Source organism: Eupeodes corollae, chromosome 2, assembly GCF_945859685.1.
Source record: "Eupeodes corollae chromosome 2, idEupCoro1.1, whole genome shotgun sequence".
Classification (NCBI taxonomy): domain Eukaryota; kingdom Metazoa; phylum Arthropoda; class Insecta; order Diptera; family Syrphidae; genus Eupeodes; species Eupeodes corollae.
This window is the reverse complement of record NC_079148.1, coordinates 137,015,810-137,039,457: the sequence shown is the minus strand read 5'-3', so window position 1 is coordinate 137,039,457 and position 23,648 is coordinate 137,015,810. Positions and strand designations below refer to the sequence as shown.

The following is a 23,648-nucleotide window of genomic DNA, read 5'->3' as shown; positions in this document are numbered from 1 at the left end:
ATTTCATTGGCACAATCCCGCAATGTGATGTTATGTTATGTTATTTTGTGTTGTGTTGGTCTCGTTTGGTTTTGAATTGGAACATTGGTTCTGACACTCTAGAGATAGAGTCCTACATACCTAAATACATATATTTCAAAAAAAGGACCAACCAACATTTACGAAAAATCGAAAACATAAAAAAAAAATATATAAAGGACATCATTTTTCAAAGCGAGAGTGTTACAAAAAATTGATATTTTCTCCAAAAAATTACGTACCATAAATATTCAGTCGTGCAGAATGGTAGACTTTTCCAGCTCGATTCTCGCCATAGCAGGAGTATTCGCCACCATCCTCAACCATAACATGGCTAATATTAACGTGACTAATTACATCGCCATGGACAGTGATGTATTGTCCGATCATAAATCTGTGTTTGAAAGGAAGATACAGAATAAAAAATAATATTATATAAAAAATCAGATAATTAAGGATATCAATTTTAAGAGAAGCTATACTTGCATATATACTTATGTAATAAAAATATATATATATGTATATACTGTGTAAAAAAAGGAAAGGATTTCAAAAGGAGTAAATTTTGTCAACTCTGCCATACTGTCATGAAAAATGAGTTAAAGAAAATAAAGATTCACAAAATTTGTTGCTTCATAAAAATATCTTCTTTCCAATAAGGGCTTGACAATTTTTTTTCCAAATTTCATTTTGTATCGTACATATTTTAAAACATAAAACATTTGGGATGTTTCGAATTTGTGTTCTTTTTGTGGGAATAACATTAAAAATAAAATTCACCCGAACTTACTTCGGTATTTAAAGCGGCTGTTTTAAAATAGTATCTATGTTTGAGATTTTAGAATATTGTTTTAAATGCCATTGAATTCTTCAGAAAAAGCTTTCTCTATATTTTCTTTTTTTTTCGAAAATCGTTAGAGCTTCTTTTTTCAATTTCTTAGTAATGTTTTCGGTAAGCAGTGTTTATAAATAAAAGTTTTACATTTAAGCTTTGTTAAAAAATAACGACTCGTTTTTTTATTATTGAATTAGAAAAAAAGAAAGTAAATATTTCTTTAACATCGAAAAACAAAACACGGTAGAAAAGTTTTGCAATTATTATGAAAGAATCAAAGACTTTAAGTAAAACAAAAAAGGGGCTGGGGTGCGACCCACACTGAAAACTTGCCATCCCGTCTGTCGATTTGTCTTGCTTACAAGGTTTGTAGGTTTTCGTGTTGTGTTAAAAAGTTGTTGGTTGAATTATTCTTAAGAATTTTTAAATTAATAACAATATTGTTTATTTAAGAAATAGTTTAGTTTGAAAATCAAGTTTTGTTAAATAGGTTTTTAGTCGAATACCAATTTTTACCAATTCTGGTAGCATTTCTTAAATTTTTACAAATTAGATAAATGAAATTAATTTGAGAGATGTCAAGAACCGAACATACATTTTTACCAAATTTGCGAACTATTTTTTGTAGATTTTATGTTTTTTATTAAAAAACGGGCGGTTGGATTTTTATAAAAAAAACAACTGAATATCGAAAACAATATTTTCAGTGAAATTAAAAAAGCTTGAAGACAATATTTTTAATTTTGGAAAAGCTATTTGAGTCGAAAGTAAATTTTGACCAAGTTTTAGCATTGTTTTTTTTAAGGTTTTATTTTTTGTAAGAAAACTGTAGATTCGATTTTTCACAAAATTTTACTGAATGTTAAAAACAATATCTTTAAAAAGATAAAAGTAGTTTAAAGCCAATATCTCAAAGTTTTGAAAAGATATTTGAGTCGAAATCCAATTTTGAAAAACTTTTATTAACTTTTTTGTTTAAGTTTTAATTTTTGTAAAAAAATTGTCAATTAGATTTTTCTCAAAATTTCACCGAATGTTAAAACCAATATTTTTTATAAGGTTAAATAAGTTTTTTAAGCCATAATCTCAAGTTTTTAAAAAGATATTTGAGTCGAAATTAAATTTTAACCAACTTTGAGTACTATTTTTTATTCGTCAAATTTTCGAGGTTATACATTTTTTTGTCAGATTTTGTATTTATTACAAAACCGTTAATTGGATTTTTTTCCAAAAATATATATTTTTTTGGTATCACTTTACAATATATAATATAAAATGAATTTCAAGTCTCTAGCGTTATTTGTTAGTGAGATAATTAGGGTTAACCAAAATGTTAACCTATTTCAGAAGTGTAAACAAAAAAAATGCCATGATAAAAAGAATCACCCGCTCAATTTTCTTGAGATCCCGTTCTGCACTATTATCGGTATAACAAAATTTATTTGAAGTCGATATCTCTTCTGGTTCTTGAACTATGGAACGTCGCGAAAACGGAAATCTTTCTAAAAATCTTTTATTTCGACTCTAGAGACATTGAAACATCAAGAAGTGTCAACATTTTTAATTCGATAAATCGGACCCATTGCAATAACTTCCTATGGAAAGTTAATAAAGAAATGTTATGATCTGTTAAATACTTCTAAGCTGTACCAGTTCGTAAACATAATTAAAAATAAGATAACAAACACGCCTTAATCTCGGAACGAACCTATTTAACTTGAAATTTACAGAAACTCAAAAGTTAGATTTAAAGAACTCATTTTTTTTATTTTGATTTCAATAAAACATTAAGACGTTGTTGATTGCAAAAACACATTTTAAAATTATTAAAGTATATTTAAATTTTTACCAAATCGTATAAAATTTTACGCCATAGGTTTTTTTAGAATCTTTTGACATTGGTTATGGAAACACTGATTAATTATTAGCTCAAGAAATTTGTATTTCGAAAATCAAAAGCTTCTTAACGACGGCTTTCAAAGCAATAAGTCCACTGGTTCATCTCATGGTTTATCTTATTAAACATAGTGTAACAAATCCTTACATCGTTTTGGGAAAAATAACATTATTGCATTGATATTGATTGGCAACAGGCCCTTTTATTGAAAATGCTTGCCTTCGAATGAGAAGAAACCTATCTTCTTTAGATTAAAAATTACCTTTTTTAACATTCAATAAAAGCTATGGTGAATGGTTTTAAGTCTGTAGTTCATAAAATAAGAACTGGTGTGCCCCAGGGTTCTGTTTTGTCGCCGACGCTCTTAATTATTTTTGAAAATGATCTTTTGTCTAAAACTACTTATTCACTTAATTGTTTCGCTGATGAAAGTACCCTCAGTTTTTCGGATGTGGAAGTATGATTAACAAAAAACAAAAAATTTAGTGACTTACAACTCTGTTGTAATGTTGTCAGGAATGGAGGGGACCTACAGTTTATATACCGAATCCGAACGACTAATTTGGGAAAGCACTTTTTCATGACAAGAATTACTCTTGGAGAATTTGTCAATTCCTCGCAAGAGGCAGTACCCGTGAAAAGACTTTAGATGACATAGGCAGGGATCGAACCTAAGACCTGTGGCATGACAGTCCAACGCACTAACCATCTTGACACGGGTACTACGGACGTATGATTAGCTCATAGAATTTAATGCTTCAAAAACTCAATTATGTCTACTGTCACAAGAGAATAACTTCTTTTCGTGGGTGGTACTCCCATCAAGGACTCTGAAACGCTTTCAGTTCTAGGTGTGCATGAATAAGCATCTCTTGTTCACTGAGTACATATATATAAAGTTGCTAAATACGCTGCTAAGTGTTTAGATTTTTTCCATCCATGCAAAAGTTTTTAAAATCTTTTAATCTGGCTATATTTTATAAAGCTTATATTGTCTCGAAATTCGAGGACAATTCCTATATCTGGACGGGTGTTCCAATAACGCACTTTAGTCTCTTGGAAATAATTCAAAAAACAGCTCTAAAAATGATAAATGACCGTTGTCTAACTAAAACTTTTGTTGTTGGTGGAAATGAACTTTTTTTCAAAGTGATGAGAATATTGATGACGGGCTTTAATTGTTGGACACAATTAAAGAACACGCTACCATCAAATAATCTATATTTCTGGAGCTAGTACATTTCTGTATAATCGACAACCTAGTTAACGATAATAAAATATACCAACAAAGAGATGGAATGCCGATGGGAAACCCTGCATCTCCAATTATAGCAGACATCGTGCTCGAAAAACTTCTTGACAATACTCTGGAAAAACTAAAAACTAAACCTAAAATTCTCACAAAATATGTAGACGACATTTTCGCGATTGTAAAAGAAGAGGACGTACAGAATACATTAGCCACCCTCAATAGTTTTCATAAAAAGCTTCAATTCACTGTTGAAAGGGAAAAAAATAAAATATTGTTGTGAATCAAATGATTTTATTCTTAAGTGCAATATTTATGCAACAAGTATACGTTTTCATAGTTTTTCAATGTTATCAAATTGTAACCAACTTATTAATGCAAATAAAGATTAATTCATAGACATGAACGAAACGTCGTGGCAATATAAATATGTAATTGTTTTTTTCATTCACCTAAGGCCCGTCATTAATATTCTCGAAACGTTTGTGTCCCTTGAGAACCGTCGTAGTGAAATAGCCAGTTGCATTTCTTCCCTAAAAAAATTCAACCGTGATACCCGTTCTTCTATGAATTCTCATCAATTTACCCTTGAAGCCAATTTCGGATGCACTGTAAAGTAAAGTGATTCTTTCTTTAGTCGCACTACACGAATGTGAAATGATCTAACTGATTCAATATTTCCCACTCATTACAATGTCAAGACATTCAAAACCAATGTGCATCAGTGCTCCTTTCTAATCCTATCCTCCCTTCCTAGTTGCTCACCCACCGAGTGAGAAATGTGCTTCATCGCTTAAAATTTTGTGAAAAAATCGCGTCCACCGCATATTGTTCAAGGAGCCATTTGACGTTTCTACGGGTACGTGAATGGTCAGCTGGCTTCAGTTGTTGTGTGGGCTGAACTTTATATGGATTTGGGTTTAGATCCAAATGCAAAATACGCCATAATGTGCCATAAAACAGTTCCAATTCTTGAGAACGATGAGAATCGACACATTTGGGTAACACTCTCACTTACAGCAGCGAAATTTTCAGTGGCACAGGCCTTACAATATATGTAACCAATGTAATTTCTTCGAATTTCCTCACAACTTTGGAAATTACTTGCGTAGTTGGACGTTTCTGTAAACCACAATTTCCTCTTAAAGCACGATATGTGGCTGTGGCAGAATTACTATTGTTGTGCGATAGTCCTTCCAGGATCCATTTTTAATACAATTTCGTAAATATCAGACTTTCAACTAAAAAACAAATACTGGTATAAGAACTTAGTTTGACAGATTTGAAATTCAAGCTCTATACTTTTGAAACCGCAAAATGGCTAACCCGTTATAAGCAGTTCCATTTCAGTTTGATTTTTAAATTTTGTAAATATTTCTACGAATTCCATGGTATATCATTGAAAAAAATTAACAAGCAAGCGAGTGGTTATTTCCTCCGCTAAAATTTTGGGCATATCTCATTTCAGAATAAAAGTTACCAATTGTCTTATATTGTAACCGAATGCAGATTTATTTTAAAGACCAATAGTGAAATATAGAAACTTCACAGAAAGCCTTAACCTTTTTGACAATGACATAATGACTACCAATTTAATAGGTTACTGAAGGCACACTTCAAAAAGGTGTTAAATTATCATATTTATAGCAGTCTATCTTTACGCCCTATCACGTATCATAATTATTTTTCTTTCACCAATAAAAGGACACTATACACTGATTAATAGGTATTTTACTATATACATACAGATACAGCAATACGGTTCCATTTATATAGCGACAAGATTGATAAATTCATTTCTTATGGCTATTTGATATTCTTGACAAGTTAAAGCATAACAAGGACATACCTATTAAATATAAATACATATATCTTTACGTAAGTTTAGATAGTTGTAGGTTTATATGTGGATGCTTGATGTCCTTGTGTCCTCATCAATGTAATCAAATATCCACAACACGTAGGTATAAGAATAACACATAAACATACATATTCATCTGCGGTGACACATAAATACATCTTATTGGTAATTAATTATGGCTACACCTCCACTTTGGCTATTCTATATACACATATATTCAACGCCATCCCAGAAAAAGATATGTATCAGAGTTGTTGGCAGGGGATCCTTTTTTTTCGTCCTGGCCTGAGTTCGAATAATGGACTTTGCTTTGTAAGGTGAAGATCTCCTTACTAATGAAGCTGCCTGATGCTACGCTATGTACATGTAGTAAAAAGCTATCCATGAGGGTTTATATTTTCTCTCATGCGAATAATGACCATCACGCAAATAAATACACCATGGCCCGCTCTGCCACCGCCCGCCATCCCGTCCCGTACCGTCAGCCCACTTGTGTATAATGAAAACGAATTTCATTACTCACTCACACACTGTTATTTCAGGATAATTTCTCAGAGGACGAAGTTGTTCTGTTCGTCGTCGTCGTTGTTTGTCCATTCGTCCTTGGTTTGGTCATATCCTTCTATCTGGATTAGAATTCTTTTTTCTTGTCTGGGTATTTTATTTGCTATGTGATTTTCAGAAATTCGCTGTCGCTGTCGTCGTCGTCGATCGTTTTGGCCCTTTTTCTTGTGGTCCTTATCTCAAACGCCTCATCTTATGATGTAGGTATAAATGTATCAATGTACTTGTACACAATCTAGAAGGTACATTCGTATATCTAGAATAAAGCTACAATTTGTATTTGTTAGAATTTGTTTGGCTATGCTATAAATCGCAGTCGTTCTCCATCGCTCTCCATCTCCCACAGGACTAAGGACATGGGACTCTGGCGACTGGACATTGGACATTAGACAGTGGACAACTGGACATGGGCTATAGCTGCTGCTAAGCTATAAGAGAAGAGTGCCAGCTTCTTTTTAAACAAAACACTAACAAACATACATATACAACATGACACATCCACTAACTATGCGGATTCTTTGAACAGGAGCAATTTATATCCTTTTGTATGGCATGCCTATAGAATATCTTTGATGCTGTTCAACCATATACAACACTAGTCCTAGTCCTAGTACGAGTACGAGTACGACTAAGAGTACTTCTACTTGCCTTGCATTCCAATGTGTACACTGTACATAAAATGTGTGATATTGTTATGTGTATGAAGGCCGATTGCCTTGGTCGTGGTCGGTGGATATGGTGGGTATCGTTGGTCCTCTGATTCCCACATCATGCCGGTCTTAGTCTGTCTGTTTGTCCGTTCGTTCGTCTGTCCGTTCGTCCATCCATCGGAAAAAGAAGGTCGATCCTAAACTTTGCAGTGCCAATGGGAGATTTTTCTTTTGAAAATGACTGAGGCTCTCTGATGATTCTCATTCCCCCCGCCGACTGCCTCCTGTACCCATTCACATTCCCATTTTAAGCTTCAATTTGTAGCAATGCACAGATTGGGCACAGGGACATAGGGCTCTTCGTCCTCGGTCCTCATCCTCCATCCATCTTTTGCTTCTCTAACATATTTTTGAACTAATGCAACACCCAAAGTGTAGTTGACCTAATTTCTGTGAGTGATTTGAGAATCCTGCAAAAAGGACATTGAGAAAAACTGACATTTGTATAGAAGAAAGAATAGAAGCAAACTAACAAAAAAGAATATAAACAAAATGAAATGAAACGAAACTATCTGTATCACTGTGCCAACATAAAAATCAAACACAAAAAAGGATACAAATATCTAAAGGATTGTTGAATTAGAAACTTAGCCGAGGAACTAAAAATCTCTAAATTGATTTAAGTTTGATTGCATCAACAAGAATATAAGTGTGATGAATGAACTGAGGTGTTTTTCAAACTAAAACTCTTTATTCAATCTTTTTTTTAAATAAAGTAAAAATAAAAAACAACAAAACGGGGATTTAAAACTTTTGTTCATGCATTTTATTTCCCTTTTCTAAGCTGACTGACTGATTGGAAGTTTTCAAAAGCTCCAACATTAATTGATTTCAAATCAATGCAGAGCAATTCATTTGGATTATATGATGAAGTACAAGCAAATACATATATCTATAAAACCAGTCGGGTTGGGTAAGGTAGGGTATTCTCTTTTATATATTGGGGCAAAAAGGATCCAGACGGCACCGCAGCATTAGAAATAAATATCCTCGCTTGATTATTTACCCATCATTCGAATTCTAAAGTATTCGTAAATGTATCTCTAGATAGGTAGAGCTTCTCTGCGGTGATTAAAGGATTGAAGCATACCAGCTTTAGCTACCTCTCTGTTTAATAACGGTTTTCCCTTTTCATACAAGGAATAATATTAATTTTTTTCTTTTTTTTAATTTTAGTTTTGATTTGATTTGATTTGAATTTTCAGTCGTCTGTTTTTTTTTTCTCTAGGATTTTATTCAAATGGATCGTTCCTTAATGAGAAAATGTTCTTAGGAATGGAATGGGAGAGGGAATGAATATTGAAATAAAAATACCATAAAAAAATGCTTCGTCACTTAACTCTCACATAGAAGTAGGACAAGGAAAGCCGTTGGGGATGATACTTCCATTTTATTTTTATTTTTTTAAACTGTGGGAATTTTAATTTTTTTTCTTCCTAAGATACAAATTTATGCGTTTGTAGATGTGTAGCTATGTGTGTTTATATAGGATTGTCCTTGTGGCAAAGAGCAAATCTTTATTTTTGTAGGGCATATTTCTTGACATTAAAAATAAAATATTTAGGAACTAACATTAATAACTTTTTTATTTGTCGTGAAGAAGGAAGAAAATTTAAAGTGAGAAGTTCACAAAACATTTACGAAATAAAAATTAACAACTTCCCTTTTTATTATTTTGTTTTTGTTTGATGACTTTTTTAGGGCAGAAAATTATGATCAAATTAATATCATAAGGCCAACGATGATACTTTGAGTGGATTATAGAAAAGTGTCTATTTAATTTTTGGTTGTTTGGTTGTTTGTTTGTATTTTTTATTTTTTGTTAATGTTTCTCAAAAATAAATTAGAAACCAGAAAAAATAATAGGATTAAGGATGGGGGATTTAATTTTGATGATCTAACAATATTATTTTATAAAATGCCCTTAAATTTGAATGATGATTCTATTTATTGAGGGTAATCCCCGGAAAAGTGGCAAGAACTCGAGTTTGAGTTGTTAATAGGAAAAATTAACAAAGGTGTCAAAATTAAGACGAAATTCGAATTTTCTCCCCTCTTTAAACAAAATTAGCTATACATTAATTTTACGTACTTGTTCTGTAGTACCACATTAGGGTTTGAGATTGTGGTTAGAAACGATTAAGAATTTGAAGTCTGTCTACGCCCCTACAGACCAAACCATTGGGTCGATTAAATTCAAACTTGGAAATTAAGCTTTTAAACTGATTAGCGGTAGGTATTTTTTAAAATTTCCTTTAATGACTAAACATTACAGCAGTTCTCGTTTGATTTTTTTGAGAAAAAATCGAAAAATCGAACTTTCTCAAAAATTAACCAATAGATTTTTATTAATTTTTCTCTTAATTTTTTTTTTTAACTTGGGCTCTTTGTATAAGTTCCGCCATCTAACGTCTTTTTTCCAACTAGTGCTTATTTCGCGAATGGTAACACTTAGCTCATGTCTGATTTGACAGATAATTAGTTTTATCCCTCCCCTGAACGAATATGTTTGTTTATACGCTTGAACAACGCTGGGAACAACGCTAAGAGAAGATGCCGATTTTGCCAAAGAAATCAGCTTTTCAGATTAAACTCATTTTGATCTTGGCGGGTATGAAAAGAAGCAAAATTGTCGCTTTTGGGGCACAGAAAACCCGCACGCATACATTGAAAGGCCGATACACCCGAAACGGATCACTGTTTAGGGCGGAATTTGATCCAAAGGCATATAATTGGGGCATTTTTCTTCGAAAATGAGCAAGGAGTTATCTTGCCATGCTGAACGAATTTATGTTCAAAAAATATTGGAAACATTTAGTTTCAACAGGACGACGCTACGTGCCACACAGCCGTAGCCTCACTCGGTATTTTAACAGCATTTTCAAAAAAAAAAAGTTATTTGGCGGACCGTTTATAAAAAGAAATATATTTTTGTATTTCTCAGTAAGAGAATCCCAATAGAACTGCTATTTTGTTTTTATGTTTTCTCACAAACTAATGAATCGATTTCAATATTGTTTTTTCTCCACAAGCTCTTATGCTGTTTTAATAATATTTGATTTTCAAACATTTTAGTTTTTGATTTAAGAAAAGATATCATATTTCTTTTTTCAAAATTCGATATCTCGAAAAAGGGTTATTATTTTCTTAAGAAAATCAAACTTAAAATATTTTTAAACTAAATTAAAGTTGTTTAAAACAGCTCCAACGATTTTAAATAAAAGTTTTAAAAAATTCCAGAAGTATGCTTAAATCTATGTTAATTATATTTTAAATAAGACCCTTTAAAGTTCGTGTGACCCAGTTGTGCCTGTTTTTATTTTATTTGGAAGAAAGTATAAAAGCATTTTTATCAAATGTAAAAATTTAACCAGATGTCAAAAAACGTCAAATAATAATGTATAGAAAAAACTATAAGTTTTTTATATTCAATATTCAAGGGTTTTAAAAAAATCAAGTTGATAGTTTTTGCCTACACAAAAAATTACCAAAAATTCAATAAAAGTTGATTTTGGACCCAAAAATCTTAAGAAAAAGCAAAGATATGGACTTAATATTAATATCGGCTTTTACAAAATATTGAAGTAACGGGTTATTTTGCGGTTTCAAAAGTATAGGGCTGGAATTTGGCATCTATTAAACCAAACCAATTTTTTTGGTCAGTTGAAAGTCTGGCATTTACGATAGTGGATTGCAAATTGTTAAAACCTGGTACAATAAGAATGATTCTGCCACAGTAACATAAGTTGCTTAAAGAGGAGATTATGGTTTACTTAATCGTCCAACTACGCAGATTGAGGTTTTTCTAAAATTTGAGGGTTTTGATGTTATATTTAAATACACGTTTTTTTAACTTTTATTTTGAATGTTGATACGTACGATAGGTACGTCGAATAGGTGTTTGAACAATAGGCGGCGGACTACGATTTCCTAAACAACATTTTTTTCAGCGACGCAAGCATATTTCTCTCTCGGTGGGTACCTATGTCAATATACAAAATTGTCGTATTTGGGGTTTTGAAAATCCACAAGTAATTAAAGGGTTGACTTTTTGGGCTGGAGGTGTGATTGGACCTAACTACTTTGAGAACGACGATGGAACGATTGTCGACTTCAATTCGAAGCGTTATGGTCATATGATAACCGACTTTTTTTGCTTGCTACGACTTGGAGAAAAAGTCGGTGCCACATGCCACACAACTCAAGTGAAACTGGCTTTATTGCAAGAGACATTTCCTGGACGCGTAATTTCTTATAGTGGCGATTTGACACCGCTGGACTCTTTGTTGTGGGGCTTCGCGAAAGACTGAATTTATACTAATAACATTAAACTTAAAGGTTAAAGCACTTTCAAACCTTTATTCGTCATGTTATGGCTAAAATACCACCCAATATGTGTCAAAAATTGAAACAAATAGCGTGGTGGTAATTTAAAAGCCAACGTTCAAACTTTATAAAAAAAGAAATATCATGAAAACTAAATATTTTGAGTGTGTTTTATTCACGTTTACTTTTGAAACTGCAAAATGGATGAGCATTTACATTTGGTAAACCTTACAGAAAAAGCCAATTAATAGTTTTTTTTTACAAATTGTGTTAAAAATTTTAAAAAATATTTTTTTTTTCATAGTTTGGAATCTCAAAAACGGGTCAATGTCTTACGACGAAATTAATATGTAATGCGTTCATACATATTTCTTAACAAAAACGTACTAATGGTTTTCGAAGATTAAGTTCTATTTGAAAAAAATGGCATTTAAATTATTGAAAATTAATTTTTTCTAAATATTTTAAAGTATATTTTATTTTTTTAGGCACATTTATTGAATACAAGTGCCAGTTCTTGTGCATTTTCTTTTATTGTCCCCAGTCTCAAGAGGTTACGAATAGTCTTATAAAGTTTTAAAAAGTATTTTATGTTTGAATGTCTACACTTTGTTATGATTTTAAAATACTGACTTAGGTAAAAAATGCCACATTCGCGAAGTGCGGCTAAAGAACGCATATCTAAGGTATTCTGAATAGGACTTATTGAAGTACGTATTTTATGTTTGTATTGAATGTTTGAAGTACAGGTTGCAATTGTTTATTTCATAAGATCACTTTCTATTGACAAACTTTTTTACAACTTTTACGAGTAAAATATTTAATCTGTTTGGATATGGTTCACAGTAAGTTTTTGCCAAAAACCGTGAGAAAACCGTGACGAAAAGCCAATAAACTAATTGTTAATAAACTTTACTTCGCAACAGCATTTATTTATTTTGGAATTGAAATTGTTTTAATTTAAGAGTTATTTCAAGTACGTGCACATGAGTTACGAACTGCGAACTCTGGATGTTCGCATAATTTAACTTTTATTTCACATGAGCTTTATTTCTATTTTCGGACAGCGACGCATTGTCAATTTATAATTACCTTATTCAACAAACAAAAAAAGAGTGGTATAATTTTGAGGTTAGGTTGAGCGCGAACAATTTATTCGTTGAAGTTTGGATGGTATGTGGAACGCGAATAGAGTTTGACAGTTCGTAGCAATCACACTGCAATTCGTTACAAACAAAATTGTTTTTACAAAATTGTCTTATTTTAGAGAACAAAATGAAAATTTTATTGTCCTAACATAATTGTCAATTATTTTCAACGTTGCCAAAAGAACTAGGAAAGAAGTTGATTGGGAACATTATAAGACCAGTCAACATATTTTTAAGGTCGATACACAACGAGCAAAACGTAGCTCATGGATGGCGACGAAATAAAAAGAACAATGTATCAGCAAGATTTAGGAAAATTCTGACCAAGGATTCATTGACTCTAGGATCTCTCAAAAAAACCTACAGGCAGCTGGACTGAATCCAGTGATGAAACGCTTGAGCTCCTTGTGATTACTCATTTTCCTGGCTGCGTAGCTGATATTCACAGTCCAGAAACAGAGTCTCATACAGAAACCCTAGTACCATCGGATATTATAACGGAAGAAAGGATAAAATAGGCCATTCACTCCTTTTCCCCTTACACTTCCCCTGGTCTAGACGGAATCTTCCCTATGATGCTTCAGAAGAGCATAAACCTTATCATCCCATACCTATCTAGCATTTTCAATAATAGCCTTAAATGAGGGTATGTTCCCTTCTTATCGTGGCGTGAGGTAAAGGTAGTTTTCATCCTTAAGGCTGGTAAACCTAGCCATACGGAGGCCAAACACTATAGACCCATTAGTCTAACATCGTTTATTTTGAAAACTTTTGAAAGGCTAATTGATATACACATTCGAAGCACCCTGAAACCGGACTGTATATTGGAATTTCAACATTCCTGCATTAAAGGAAAAAGTGTTGAAACAACATTGCACAGTCTTGTCAGTGTTATAGAAAAATCACTGAATAACAAGGAATACATCCTTGCAAAGTTCTTGGATATTGAGGGAGCCTTCAATAACGTGAATCACGAAACAGTGAAGCAAGCCTTGGACGACCACAAAGCCAAAAAGGCAATAACACAGTGGATAATGTGTATCCTCAGAAAGTGACAAATTAACTCTGAGCTAGCGGAGGAAAGGGTGAGAGTAATCACACTCAGGGTCATGAACGGCATACCCTCTAATTTAAATCAAGTGTAGTAAGGATAATAGCCTACGTTGATGATCTTGCATTACTAGCGACTGGATGGTTCCTACCCACTATCAGTGAACAAACCGAAAACGCCCTCTCGTTGGTAAGCAAATGGACTAGGAACTGTAGGCTGACAGTCAATCCAGCTAAAACAGAACTAGTGCTATTTACAAACAAGCGCAAAGTACCTGATTTAAAATCTTTGATCACTCAAAGTATCTCGGTGTGATGTTAGATAAAAAACTAAACTGGGGCCTGAACACCAAAGAAAGACTCAAAAACTCATCGATTGCCTTTTACTCCTGCAATAGAATTTTCGGGAATGTGGGGACCAAACCCTAAAATTATCAGATGGATGTATTCGGCAATAATTGGACCAATCCTAACCTATATGGTAATTTGGTATGGTGGAAAGCTTTAGAAAAGAGCACTAATCTGAAAACTTTCACAAAAGTTGAAAGACTTGCGTGCACTGGCATTACGGAAGCAATGAGATCCACTACAACTGCGGGACTGGAAGTTATACTCAATCTAATTCCCCTAGACCTCCTTGTTCAAGAATCTGTGGCCAAAACTTCCCTGAGTCTTAGTCAAACTAAAGTCTGGATAAACACTTCCATAGGACATGCCCAGATCTTTCATAAAGTTATGGGTCATAGTACTACAACAGACTATAAAATACCCTAACTTGATTTTCATAAACCATTCCAGGCTGCCATCCCAAGCAGAGATAGGAATATACCATATTCCAGTGAGTCATCAATAGATATCTATACTGATGGCTCTAAAATGGACACTGGTGTAGGGGCAGGCTTCTATTCTGAATCTCTCATGTTAATTGCCTCCCTTAGGCATCCAAACTACAGTAGCGTTCTTCCAAGCCGAGGTCCTGGCAGTGACAACAGCTGCTAAAAAGATGTCAATGATTGCGATACCACGAGCTGATATCACCTATCAGCGATAAACTTGGCAACGAGAAAGCCGATGAATTAGCAAGATTAGGGTCAATTCTTGACGTAAGCCGAGCAGCTAGTTAGCACCCCTACCTATTATTTAAAACAGGAAATCTCAAAAGGAATAACTATCAAGGCCGAAGAAAGGTGGAACCTTCTTGACACCTGTGGCACTATAAGAAAGATCTGGCTCTGTTTTAAGAAACAAAGATCGGAAAGAATTATGCAGCTACACAAGGGATCACTTCGATCTCTTGTAAGCATAATCACAGGACATAATCTGTTAGGTTATCATATGAAAAAGATGAGAATCAGTTCAGCTGATCTATACAGAGGATGCGGTGACGAGGAGGTGCATGAAGACACTCCGCACTTTCTGTGTCACTGTCCAGCACTCTCCCATCAAAGGAAGAAACTGCTTGGCAACTATTTCTTCGGGGATTTACAAGAACTCTCTAGAAAGCCAGGTACGAACATTCTGAACTTCGTCAAAGCCTCTAAATGGCTTGACTAACTGAACACTTGAGTAGCAACACCCACGGGTATCACAATGGATCTGTATTGATCTAAGTGTGACGGTACAGACATCAACTCTCAGCACCTCAACCTGACCTAACCTAAGTGTCAATTAGTTTCTTAAAATTTAAATGTGTTTTTGTTTGAAATTGACTTTTTGAAATGCGTAAAATCATGTTTGTTCGTCCATTCGTTGTTCGATCTCAAGTGCAAGATCCTTAAAGGGCACTTAAATTTTTCTAAACATTCGCTAGGACATGAAAAGACATAGTTTGAAAACTAGGACGTGTCATCTTGTGTCTCTAATTTTTTCTAATTGTTTTCATTAGACATCCTTCATTTCAAAATGTTGTTAATATTCCAATTGTCACAATTATTTTTTCCAAAAATCAATCTAAAACCTCATTTAACTTTATTCTAAAGCTTATTTCTTTATTTGTACATTAACACAATATTAACCGGAAAGAAAAACAAAACTCAATTTAAACAAACTTAACACCAAACATTTCCTCTTCTGTCATCAACTCCTCATATTAATGTACAGCGCATACATAACATGAAAAGACTAATAAAAACAACTACATATATAATTATACATCTAGAACTCGTAAAGAAAAACAATATCCTGGATGTTTGCAGGACTACACTTTATTCTTCCAAAAAGCCATTCCGAGCAAAACTCGAGTAGAACATCATTATAACATCCAACATCCATAGAAACAGAAACTCACATTAACTTGTCAAAACAAACCAATAAACCTTCATCACCATGCAGGCCATTAAACATACGCAAATAGCAATTAGCCAATGGAAAACAAATGTTCGAACAAACTTAAACAAAAACATAATACTCGTTCCAGTTTTGTATAGGAGATGGGATGAGGATACCACCCACCTACCCCTAGAAACTAATTAACAAACATCAATATAATATTGTTTAGTAGAACAAATTGTAAACACTGAGCACACTTCCATAAATATATAAAAGGGTGACACTATAAATTCCAATCAAGACGGTCAAATGGTGGACAATATTTTTTTTCCTGAAATAAAACGGAAGACCCTTTTATATATGACCCAAGTCGAGTCGAGCTGAGCCGTGCCGGGCATCAAAGGGAGCATATCGCAAGCACACATGTGGCGTTAACATCCGGTATAAGAAGAAAGGACGATATAATTTCAAAAAAAAAACACACACACGAAAGGAAACAGAACAAAAAAATTATTTCAAATCCATTGAACTTGATGATAATGATTACACTAGAGTCCTTTTCCAACTGTCGACTTTGGATTCGACTTCGACTCGGATGTTGGATGTCGGATGGCGTGTCCAACCCTATATTAGGCGATTTTGGCAGTAAATAAAGTAATTTACAGTAATTACCCCATTTGGCCTAATTGGCTATTTGCTCTTATGATTTTTTCCATCCTTTATTCCCACCCCTTTCCGGAACTTCCTGGAACTTTTGCTGCTAGCTCGTAATCACTCGTTCTGGTTTTCGTCCTTTTTGCGCCACCTCCCACCACCAAAGCGAGCATAAAATTTCTTGTGTGCGTTTATGACTTTGGCTCATATACGAAAACATATAAACCCGTTTCAGTATCCTTTTGCCATCATAATCTACGTACATACGAGTATTACGGAGGTAGGCTGTTATATGGCATGGTACATAATAAGTGAAGCCATTGCAGCTTTATGGACTGCTAAGTAGGCATCTAATACAGACACCTTTCCAAAAATATGTATAATGCTATACCGTGCTCCTCGAAAATGTTGTGATGTGTGTAATATAAGCGGTTCCAATTCCGCAAAACACATCAGACATCACCATCATCTGGCAAAAATGGCCTTCAAGCACCGAACATAGAGCGGAGCGAGTATAGTCGAGATATGGTTATTCCCGTAAATGCGGGCTATAATTTCTTCGAACGAAAACAGAAACAGAACTCACCTATCCATCCAGCTACTCTCGGTTGCGGCTACGGCTACGATTACGGCTGTCGGCTCGAAACGGAATATAAGCTTCACATATGGCGAGGGCCAAAACAAAGTTATCTCCTTTTTGAAATGATAGGTAAGGGCTTGCCATACTCGTATAGCCATTGCCAGATCCTTGATACTTTGGTCGATATAAAACTTGTACCTCCTATCTACTATATTTATATAGCCCTTGCATGTGCGGCTAAGGTACATCGTTTTTGAAATATTTACTCATTTTATGAGGGCCAAAAAGTTATTCCGGACGAATAAGTTTATTGCCCAATGTTTTGGCAAAGCAAGGACATTTAACATGATGATGACTATTATGCGTTCAAACCTACGACTAGGTACAGACATACATATATGTGTATAAGAACACTAATGTATGTAGGTGGGTATTAACCAGAGGCGAAATAAGTCGTTGATTGTACATATGTGATGAATGGGTATACCATATATACCTACAACCACTTACAGCTTCATCAAAGAAAATACACTACAGTACAATCTCGATTAATTGGTCAAAAACGGGAAAATTCAGAGAAATAGTTTTTGAGATTCCCAAGAGGGAAGAAATATGAATTTTTGATTTACATTATTTAGTAGCAGTGTTACCATACAAAAAAGATTAATGTAGAGGAATTTATTCAATCCAAAGTTTCTGAGAAGTTTTACTACATTTTTTTCGAAAAATTAGTTTCTGAGAAGTCTTACGAAATTTTCATAATTTTGAATTCTCACTCAGCTTAATTTTGGCTGAAAGAAAATTCAATGCAACGGAAAGTCTTCTAAATTTGTAAAAAATCTTTGTTCAAACTCTCTTTGTTCGTAAACTTAAATAGGTTGAAAATGATATTAAATGTTTTGATATTGACATTTTAGTCATTGATTTAGGGCGTGTTTTCACACTTTTTCAAGGTAAGAATGTCTTGATTAAAAATGTTTTAAATGGCTTATTTTATGTAAGCCTTTGTTAATTTAGCTAATAATTTTTTTTTTCTACTGATGAATGTTGGTAATAAGCTCGACATTTTTTTATAGAATTTCTGCCAATTTAGACGAAACAAATTGCTTACCATACGTTTTAATCTTCGAATCGCGGTATATTGTTTTGAAAAGAATATAATCTGTAAAATAAGTTTCGCGGAATCCTTCCATATATTTCTGAAAAATCGTAGAAAAAGATTTCCGGCAACTTATTTGACAGATTAAAATATTCTTTTCAAATTTCTTTCATACAAATCTTTTCTAATCGAGTAACTGAAGCATTTGTTTAGTTCTGTTTGTTTTCTCTTTTTTCCATATTGAACCCTATCGCGTCAAAACTTTTCAAGATATTTCCATATCTTATACAATTTTCTTAAGTTAAGTCAAATATCCCTAAACTTTAACAAATTTTTAAGTTTTAAATTGCTATCCCTTACAGAATGTGTACCTTTGCGTTAGAGCTTAGAAGCTTTACACCTTAAACTTTCAAAAAAAAAAATAACCTCAAAATTTGAGAGTTTCAGCATTTAAAAATTATTCAAGATTTTCTGTTTAAAGTTTTATTTGTTAAGTTCTGTTTGTTTTTTAACTTCCCAAGGAAGTTATTGTAATGGATACGATTTTTCAAATTGAAAATGTTGACATTTCTTGACGTTTCAAGCCCCCTAGAGTCAAAATATAAGATTTTTAGAAAGATGTCTGAGCGTGCGTTTGTACTCAAAGTTGGTAAACATTGAATTAAGACTCAAATATCTTTTCAAAAATTTGAGGTTGTGGCTTCCAACTAATTTTAACTTACAAGAAATATTGTTTTCACCATCCAAATCAAATTTTAGAAAAATTTAATTGACAGTTTAAAAAAAAAAAATAAAATCCTTAACAAAAAAAATTAATAAAAGGTGGTAAAAAATTGTTTTCGACTAAGAATCTATTTAACTAAACTATTTCTTTATATGAAAAATATTGTTGGTTAATTTTAAAATTTTTAAGAATAATTCAACTAACAACTTTTTTAACCTAACCCTACAACTTTTTAAGGAAGACAAATGACAGACGGGATGGGAAGTTATCAGTGTGGGTCGCATCCCAGCCTCTTTTTGTTTTTGAATTTTGAATTCTCTCGCATCAACACTTTTCAAGATATTTCCATATCTCATACAGTTTTCCTAATACTTCTAAACTGTAACCAATTTATAAATTTTAAAGAGTCATTCTTTGCAGAATTTACATTTTTCTTTAAGGACTTAGAATCTCTACACCTAAAAGTTTTGAAAAAAGTGAGGTCCCAAAAGATTATATATTTTAAAATAACCTTAAAGTTTGAGAATTTCAGTATTTATGGAATTTCAAAACTATTCAAGATTTCTTGCTTCCAAAAAACAGTTGGTCGGCCGAAAGCAAACATTTCATAAAACTACTAATTTCGCGAGTCCCATTTCAAAGTTCACTTTAAAAGCCTATTTTTTTGAGAAAAATATGTTCCTCTATTTGAACCGTGATCAGCACATATTGGATTTCCCAAACGTTAATCTTAAGCCGAATAATTGAATCGCTTTTCATAATACGGTCAGAAATCTATACTATTTATACTTAATATTATAAATGTGAAAATCGATTTGCTTGCTTGTTTGTCCATGTTTTACGTCGCAACGGAGCAATATTAATACATAATTTTTTGTGTTGAGGTAGTTACGAAGCTGAAAAGTGTTTTAAGCTCCTTTTTATAGCGATAAAGTATCTCATTCAAGCAGATCCACCGGTAATACTTATGATTATGCGTTCAATACATTCTTTTTTTAATGGCATTAATTTGAAGCATATTATTAGGAGCTGCCATCTTTTAGACATATCATTGTTGCCTATCATTAGATGTGTCTTATAATGACATTATCTTATGGAAAAAGCCCTATGCCGAAGGTTATGTGGCACTAACCGAAGATTTTTGTAATTTAGTACAGAGTTATTCTGAACTTATTGCAAGCTTTAACCTGATTTACAAAATAACGTACATGACGATCAATTTCTCTACTAAAAGACGATTCTAGCAACAACAAATTCAAGAGTATTTGCCAATAAACACAGTCAAAGAATCATAACAATTCACTTTTTACCCTTAAAAACTCTATTTTTTTCAGTCTCAAGGGTTGCCTAAGATCCTTAGATGATATGTCTAGCGTTCAAATAGAAAGTGTTGTTTCTATTTTTATAACATTTCAGACATACACATGAGCAGGAAATTAAAATAAAGTTAAAAGACTGACAGCTTTAAAAGCTGCTAGTTCGGTGCTATTTTTAAAAATCGCAAGCTAATCTGTATTTCAGTGCATAAGTGAATTTCAAATTTTGTCCACTAAGATTAAAGGATACAACATCTGTTAGTTTTTTCAATTTAATGTCACAAGAAAAATTGTTTTCAACTTCAAATATAAGTCATATAAAATTTACTAAAGAGCAAGAAATTGGCAAGTCTGATTTTGATATCTTTTGACAAAGTTCTATGAGCTGTCATTTCCAATAGGTATTAAAACCAGTGTTTCCAATTTGAAGATAAAACTTTATATTTTCTCTATGTCTTAACTATGATGATATTTTTATCTGGCTGCTACTGTATATTTTGTTTTAATAACATATCCATCTTGATGATTTATAAAACTTCGAAGAATAACTAATCCTTTCTCAAAACTTGAACGAATAAAATGAGAGTTTCCTATATTCATGCTCTTCAAAAGTTTTTCACTTAATCCGTGTAATTTTCTCGTTGATTGCATTGGCTAGAATAGAAGTGAAGTGAAGTGAAGTGAAGACTGCATCTTCATCTTCACTCTCTGCCAGTTTAAGAAGCAATATTTGCTAAGTAGCTATATGGATACATATAAGACTCGAGTGCAAGAAGATATCTATCCAATTTTGTGTGTGAAAAGGGGCCACTTTGTTAAAAGATACCACATGAAGTTCCCAAAGAGAGATTAAGACACGGTTTTCGGGCTTTTGGTTAAATGTTTAAATACCAAACGAAATACGAAACGTAGGTATACCGTACGTGCTATGGTTTCTATAATATTGATACGCCTTATAAAAGGTGTATGTTGAAGTATTTAACTTAAATATCTTCATTGAATGTGCGAATAATATCTATAAAGACCATCATCTTCCTGCAAGGATACCACCATTCTCAACTAAAAACATCCCCTTCCAAAATTCACTCCTTTGTTTTCTGACAATGTACTCGTATAGTGTCGGGAATCGGGATGAAAGTTTGAATTACTTTAAAACCGAATGAAAGCTTATATACACAGCTTTAGGTATTATAAAGTGTTCTATATGTATATGGGGATATGCGCTCGTCTTGCACTTGAAGCCATCAACATTTCTAGGTACAAAAGGAGCACGAGTATCTTTCTATAGATAACACCAAACCAAACTAAAATATATGAAGCTATAAAGAAATGACGGATCATGACGAGTTGAAGTTCTTTCTTTTACGTGCTGCTGTTGTTGGCGGTGTTTATATATATATAGGGATGTGTTCTTCTTGGATTTAGGTATTTTCCTATATATAGCTCGCAAAATAATGGCACGAGAGTTGAGCAATTTTTGGTTATTACCAAACTTGTGCGGATTTGATGAAAGAGCAGTAAATTAAAAAATAAGAAAAAAAACACAAACGAAATAACGAAAAACGAAAAACTTTTAAAATGGAGAAACTTTCCGTTTAAGCTTACAATTTTCAAGTTGATTTTAGCTTAGCTATATTCGAAAGGACCTGTAGTGGGAGCCTTTGAGCTGCAGAAGCAGTAGCAGCAGCAGTAGAAAGATGGATCTTCCAGCAGCGATAAAGGAATAATATAATTATAGCTTGCGCGAGGATGTAACGATGATGTACCTATAAAGAAGTTTTATTGTTTTCTGTTGTGATATATATTTTTAGAAGGAAGCCAACGATAAAGTTTAGTTACCTATAAGAATAAATATTGGGCATAGGGTAGGTAGGTATAGGACCTCTACTAAGAAGTCTTTTATTTTTTGTTTGGAAATATTTTTTTTATTTTATTTATTGAAGTAGAATTTTTATGAGGGGAGGGATTTTGTTGGACTATACTTTGGTCGTAGTTTGTCTTTGGTTTTGAGCTATGTAAAAATTCGATTCAATAGTTTTTGTGCATTTGTTTTTCTTTTGTGTTTTTTGAAAAAGTTTTTGTATTGTTTGAAATCAATTCATAAGAGGTGCAGAAATTTTGTGGTTCATTTGATGAAGAGTTTAAATGAACTTTAAAGAGCGCTTAACTGATTAAAAGGTTGTTTTTTTTTTTTATTCTTTGAAAGTTGGGGTAATTGTTGATATTTTTAAGACAAAGGTTGTGGTTTTCGGTGGAGGTTATAGGGGATGAAGATTTGTTCGAAAACCGATGAAGTTCCAGTCAAATACAATATTATTCTGACATTTCTGACAAATGAGCCTGCATTCAAACCGAGGAAATATGGTTGACATAACGTAGTTTGAGTTTGTGTCTGGAAATTTTGGATATTTGAAAATGGTTAAGGTTTTGGATCAAATATATGTATGTTTACCATTTAAACAATGGTCAACATATGTTTTTTTTCTTCTATTTTGAACGTCGAACTTGTCGTGTTGTAGAAGCTGAGTAAGGTCAATGATTCTCTAGAATTTTCTCCAGATGAGTCCTGAAACTAAAGGACGTTCTTATCCCTCTACCTTTTCAAAATCATCACCCTACCACATAAACAAGGCACACAAGCCAAGCTTTTGTCACCAACTCCCATCCCACCTCCTTTCCACCCTAGGCTAACTAGCTCAGTTGCTGTTACGCAATTCTACTCATTTCCTTACATATCCGAATTATACCTAATTCCTGTAGTGGCAGGGTTTTGAAGAATGGCCCTACCACTACTACTGAGAGTACATCCAGAAATGAAGAAGAGAGACTCTATAAAAGCCTAAACAAAGGCGGCAAGAATCCTGAAAGCCTCTGGTGAATCATTGGAAGCTGAAAGGACACCGCAGAAAACCGCTCGCGTTGAATGGGCAAACAGTTTCCTTGCTGCAGCAGGGACTGGGAAAGACTTTACGTCTAAAAGAGAAAGGTCTCTTGAGAGGGCCATACCGACACCAAAACGGCCTCGTGTACACAATACCAGCACTCCCCTCAAACCCATCAGAAAACAAGCCAGTTTCAGTGACGTCACTAAGGGCAAAGTCGTGGTTTCGGTTATTGACAGGAGCGATGATGATGGCATAATGGCTGATAATTGGTAGCTGGTCAAGCTCTCGGGTGGATTTTTAAGCATTTTGAAAGAGCTTCCAGGAGCACTTCCTTCCATAAGCGATAGGGATTGGCATCAGGGTCATGTCAAATTCAGGGTTTGTGGTGATCAGAGGTCTTGTGACTTGTACAAGCTTGCTGTCAGCCGGTTAGGTGAAGTTTGGCCAGGTGTGAAGCTCGAGGT

The 23,648-nt window shown here is 33.5% G+C and overlaps 1 protein-coding gene across 7 annotated transcripts in view; it reads right to left on the bottom strand.

Moving 5' to 3' along the window:
• LOC129945954 (cell adhesion molecule Dscam2) overlaps positions 1-23,648 on the bottom strand; it is a 297,467-nt gene that overhangs the window by 81,318 nt on the left and 192,501 nt on the right. For all 7 annotated transcript variants that reach the window (XM_056055941.1, XM_056055945.1, XM_056055944.1 and 4 more), the window contains exon 8: positions 261-412. In XM_056055941.1, coding sequence (XP_055911916.1) covers positions 261-412 — 152 coding nt within the window. The remainder of the gene's footprint in view (positions 1-260; positions 413-23,648) is intronic.